General features: G+C 34.5%; 1 protein-coding gene across 1 annotated transcript in view; it reads left to right on the plus strand.

The window, feature by feature from the left end:
• Positions 1 to 6,131, plus strand: part of PHF3 (PHD finger protein 3) — a gene marked incomplete at its 5' end in the record, with an annotated part of 29,173 nt that overhangs the window by 2,174 nt on the left and 20,868 nt on the right. Inside the window, 1 exon segment of the mRNA XM_072408478.1 lies at positions 4,431 to 5,955. Within this exon segment, the coding sequence (XP_072264579.1) occupies positions 4,431 to 5,955 (1,525 nt within the window).

The raw sequence follows: 6,131 nt of genomic DNA on the forward strand, positions 1-6,131 counted from the left end.
TTTTTATGGTAAAAATATTGTGTTATATCTAATTTTATAATAAATGTATTGATTTATGAATAATTAGGGGTCTAATATTTTTTGTGAAATTTGGTTGCAAAAGGGTGAAGTTTGAATGCAAAAGAATTTTTTGACAAGGGTGACATTTTTTTGTCAAGTTTGGTTGAAAAGGTGTGAAGATAAAATGAGAAACCCTGTAATATGCTCGTGTATTTTCCACGTTGATTGAAGGAAGGCAACATACACTCCATTTAACCACAGAACTACTGGCTAGGAACAGTCAGTTTCAAAGAGCAATCATACTTTTCTACTTTTAATTCTTTAAAATCTCCTGCTGGAATCTCTTTATTTGGACATTTTTTGGTTGTTTATCTTTGACGCATATGCAACGTTGCTTTACTGTTGAAAGTTCCATTTTGTCCAAGTAGGATTCAAAGTCTAATTGTTCATTTGAAGAGGAAGATCGTGAGTTGCCAGTGCTTATAGCTTCATCCAGTGGTGATGTTTCAGGTAGTAATCCCTTTATGAGAACTGCTACATCAAATAGGACCTTTTTTGCAGTATCAGTCAGGTTAACGCTCAACAACATTCGGCTCATTAAATCAACAGAAATAGCAGCTAACAAGATTTGGTTATCCAGTAAGACTTTTTCTCTTTTGTTCATTGAAGATACAATGCCATCAGCTATTAACCCTGCACTTTTATCAGGCAATATATCAAGCTCTTCCATTTCAAGAAGAATTTACTAGGTGTTAAATCTTCAGATTGCAAACTCTTTGAAAGTAGATTTTCGAGTGCTTTTACTTGTGTCTACTGGCTTTCACTTAATAAAACATTTTCATTGTCCAGAAAGTCTTTTAGTTTAAGCAGAGAATCTACCATGAAATAAGTGTTTCCCCAGCATGTTGTTTGATCTCAAATGGGAAAAAACCCTAATTAAAAATCCCCTTTCCTGCATGTCTTTTCAAAATGGCATGTTTTAGGGGCCCTGGCTGCAACAGTTACTTGCCTCAATTTGCCAATTAGAGTAGCTGCATGACGATCTTTCAATCCATCTCGTATTGCAAGTTGCAGAGTATGAACAGCACAACGCTTTATCTACTTTCAATTGTGCTCAACATATTAGATTATTATTATCTGTCTCAATACATAGAACCTATTCCTTTTTATTTTCAAAATCTTCTAGAACATCCTCCCCTAACTTCTTAAGATAGACACTGGTGTGATGTGCCTGGGTGTCCTTTACTCCTAAGGTTTGCGTTATTGTTTTAATATTTTCATTAACAAATCTAACATTATTAGCAAATAATTGACTCTGTGATGTGTGCATGCATCCATTTTTATAAAGACAAAATGTCCCTTCAGGCCTTTTCGTAGTTCTTCCTTATTACATTTGGCCTCTTCAATTATAAGTTTCCTTATACTTTCTCTTTCCAGGGAAAGTTTTTTAGCCATTTCTTCAGTTAGGCCTAAAAAGCCTGGCTGTGAAAAGGGGGATAGATTTACTACCATTTCAATAATGTGGTTTTTGAATGTTGTCAGATATAAAGAATCTTATTAGTTGTGTTTGGTCTCCAGTAGATTTATGAACATTTTTTATCCCAGAAGTAGATGGAATATTTTCATTGGTATCTTTCTCATTCACAACTTCTAACATTTTAGGATAAAAACTCTGGAACTGTCTTTTCAAATTTGATGCTCTTGTAGGTGGATTTTTGTTAGACTCACTGAATCTGCTAATTTTTACATCACCTTGTTTTTTACCATCATCTTCAAGAATACATTGGCACACAACAGACTTTATTGTGTTTGTTGACAGACTTTTTGCCATTGTGAATGGGGTGCCGCTTTCACTAAATTATAAAATATGTTATACTAACTAGCATATTCTTTGCATTAAATACAAACATACACATAGTCCTGCACTATTGCAAACATACATACAACACCGCAGTATACACACAAATAAGATATAGCCCTGCACTAAACGTAGACATAATTTGTCCCATAAAGAAAAACATATATGGGGAGTGCAGACAGGACACCTGAACACACATCAGGCCATAGCGCTCACTCACACCTATATCATTATACTTGTTTACACTCAAATTAGCTTGTTAAACACATTATATCTGAAATAAATAAAATTAAAACACTTTTTGTAATGTACATAATCCAGATTACAATAATGTGAATGTCAGGTTGTATAATAGCTCAGCTGAACTTCACACTAGTAGAATTACAACTATGCACTGGGCTTTATTCTTACATCAGGGAAGTACTTAATTATGACTATTTGTGAAATAGGACATTTGAACTTGCTGTATTTCTTCCTATTATAATTTAAATTTATCAGGAGTCGGAGTCGGCGTCGGCACATTTATATCGACTCCAGGTACCCAAAATTGTCTCCGACTCCACAGCCCTACTTATTATTACTGCTCACTTTCCTGTGGTTTCCTATCAGTTTGCTAGGCAGCTTGACTACTTTTGCCCATCTAGACCTGACATGCTCATATGTCTGCTAAGTTTATAACCTGGGCCATATTAATATTTTTTGTAAAACTCTATACACTTTTTGTTTATGAAAGTATGTCACTTGATCCTAGGTGCCTAACATGTTGTATTATTTTCTAATGAAGCAGGAATCACATACTACAAAAGACAGTGAACATTTGGACCTCTATTCCTTATTATGCACATGTAACTACTGTATATCTATACCCATGTCAGAATTTTATACAGTTTTGTCATTGTACTGTTGAAAGTACAGGTTGACATTCAAAAATCCGTCCATCGATAATCCAGGTTCTTTAGTTTTCCGGCATGGATTTCGTAGCTCATTTTCAAATTTACACTGTTTCTTGGAGGCGCCGTTTATGTTTTGATGGCGCTGTACTCCAGAATCAGCTGTTAGGTCTTGCTTTTACTCCACAAATTGAAGCTGTTCCTGTTGCTGAGGATGCAGTCATGAAGATGATCATCCTGACAGCCCATCTGCTATTTAACTTCTTTTCAAGGGTACAGTAATGATTAAAATTCTGAGGCACTATTTTGTTTAGTTGAACTAAAATTCTGTAAAACTGTTTTATTTAGTTGGTGAACATTAAACTTTAATTTGCTTTTCATTTAGTGTTATTTCATTTTAATATATACAGCCTATATAACTTTCAAAAATCCGGCACTCCTCAGGTGTCCGGAGGTTGACCGATTTTTGAATGTCAACCTGTATTTTATTAAAGTGGACCAATAATATGTGAAGTTTTTATTTATTTATTCCTAATATTACTTTTTTGCCTTGTTAGCCTATGTATATATAGTCCCTTTTCCTTGGTTCCTTTAAGCCTTTTTATTTAATATTGTGTAAGTATCTTTCCAAAGTGTTTGATTTTTTTTTTTTACAAGGTCATTTTTATTTTTTTTCCCATGTAATTGTGAACATTTAGTAAGCAGGATCTGTATGTTTCCCGTACTAAAGGTCTTCTAAAACATGCATATTGGACATATTTAGAACTTTTTTATGAGTGTTAAAGAAAAACCTGTTTATTGCACACTACAAAGAAGGATTTTTGTCATAAACACTGTGGCTGATACTGCAGACAAGAATGTGTTTTTTATTGCTCACAATGTTGATTACTGCTGCTATGAAATGAAGACAGAATTCATTTTGTGATTTCCTTGTTTTGAGAAGAATAGGTTTAAGTGCCTGTTTTTCTCCACAGTGGTGAAGTGAATGTCTAGTGATGTGATGTTCCTTCAAGAATCCTAAATATAGTCTATTAGAAACTGTAAATACTTTTTTCAGCTTTCAATTTTCTTTCCCTTTAGGAAAATTATAAAATAATAAAAGTATTTAAAAAATTATGTGGGATTTTGGGTCCACATTGTATGCCTTCACTACATTGAAACTTTAAGAATCAGTTCCTGTTGGATGTAAATTCCTTATAGACTGAGCACTGGCAGATGATCGTGATTTATTCATTATTGTACTGTAAAATTACTAACTATCCAATGAAAATGATTAAAACAGAAAACTGATCCCATGGTATATCACATGAGGGAGGATCAAATGTTTTTTTCTAAGTGTCTTGCAGGGCAAGCATACCATCAGTTAAAAAGCATTTTACAGTGCACCATCCATCTTTTATGCTCCTGCTCTTTTTACCTGGGTCTAGATCTGGGACCCTGGGTCTGGGTATTAGAGATTTTCCTATAAGTCCCAATGGCCAACAATAATATTAAACATGAATAGCATAAATTAGGAATCTAACACCTTCACATTTAACCAAACGGCTATGTTTAGGTTAGCTTTTCAGTGCATTAGGTTTAGTCTTCCTTATTAATGGTTAAAGTGGTTTTGTGTAATATATGTTTTTTTTTTCTCTATCTGTGTGTCACTCCCTCATTGTTCAATTTTCCTTATTTAACAGAATCCATAAGAACGTTGAGACCAAGTACAATTGAGAAGACACCTAATGTTGTGAAGGTCGCTAGTCCTAAAAGGTCGATAACTTTCCGAAAAGATGAAGTAATTGATAAAACAAAAGATAAGGAACATATTTTGGACAGTGGGAGTGATGATAAAAAAAGCAATAGCACACAGACTTCAAGGAGATCAACAAGAATAGCAAATAAGGAGTATAAAGATAAAGTGGCTACAGAACAAAATAATATAAATAAAGAGACATCAGACAAAGAATCTAGTACTATAAATGAAATTTTAGCAAACGCACAAAGCATTCTGGAAAAAGATGGTAATTCTGAAAATTTACATAACGATTCCCTTATTTTATTGAGTGCCAATTCTGAAAAAAGTTTGGAAGAACATGATTTGAATAATTCTCAAGGAGACAATTTGATACATGGTGTCCTAGAAGCATCTGTGGATGAAAAAGTATATAACAATGAGAACTATCAGACTGATGATAAAAAACCAGATGTAATATACGACAAAGTTCACCAAGAGCTTGCACTTTTATCAGGAGTTGTTGAATGTGACTTGGGTGTTAAGACGTTGTTGCACCCAGAAATCAGTGTTGAAAGTATGTTGCAAAATACTGTTGGTAGCTCTGTTCAAGAGCATGAACCAGACAAAAATTCTGATGTCTCTGAAAATCCTAATGTGAGTAACAAATGTAATTCTTTAGGAGATATACCTGTGGTAGAAAGCCTAGAAAGGAATTGTCCAGAAGTCCTGGAAAGTGGTAGTAAACTGAAGAGTGCAGAGAAAGAAATTTCAGTTGGAAGTGGGTTTGGAAAACCAATTCGTAACCAAAAAGGTGCAAAAAAGCTAAAACCCAGTTCTGCTAAAATACCTACATCAACAGAAAAGTCAACAAAAAATACTGCTTCCTTGAGAGGTGTATATCCTCAGCATCAAAAGGGGAGAGTTCAAAAAGCTAACATAACCCACTCTGAACCTCCAGTTCTGCCTGACAAGTCCAAAATCATAAAAGTAACGAAAAAGAGACCTGTAAGTGCAAAAATCCATAACATTCCCCAAAAAACTGCAATTAAACAGAAGACCCATTCAGTTGAAAAAATAGGCAATTCCTCTACATTGGTAAAACAGCTTGATGATACATTACGGGACAGTCAGGGATGTTTAAAGGAAACGTCACAAACTGTGTCATCTCATGTATGTTCTAGGAGTTCTCATTCTAGTGATAAATCAGTTACTAAACAGTCATCAAAAATGGGTTCCCACTTAAAGGACATTGGGGAACAGAAAGAAGGGTCTGAGCATTCAGAAGAGAAGTCAAAATTTAAGAAGTCACTTCCACCTCGACAGAGAAGAAGTAGTAAAAGTGTTTCTGTTGATGAGCCACCTTTGTTTATTCCTGATAACATTCCGACTGTAAAAAAAGAAGGAACGGAAGTAAAATCACCTACTGATAAATATGCTTGGAATCCAACAAGACATTGCAGTTCATGCAGAAAACTCCACGGAAATAGGTAGGATCCTTTGTTGGTTTTGTTCTTTATAGGTCTTAGACACATATTTCCACTTTTTTTGTATTCAAACACACCCTAAATGTAAAATCTGACGCCGAGTAGGTCCTTTATTGCAGAAGGGGACTGGTTATGTCCCTTCTGTATTAAAATAAACCCACCTGGCTGATTGCAATTTT

This window comes from Pyxicephalus adspersus, chromosome 4, assembly GCF_032062135.1.
Source record: "Pyxicephalus adspersus chromosome 4, UCB_Pads_2.0, whole genome shotgun sequence".
Taxonomy (NCBI): Eukaryota; Metazoa; Chordata; class Amphibia; order Anura; family Pyxicephalidae; genus Pyxicephalus; species Pyxicephalus adspersus.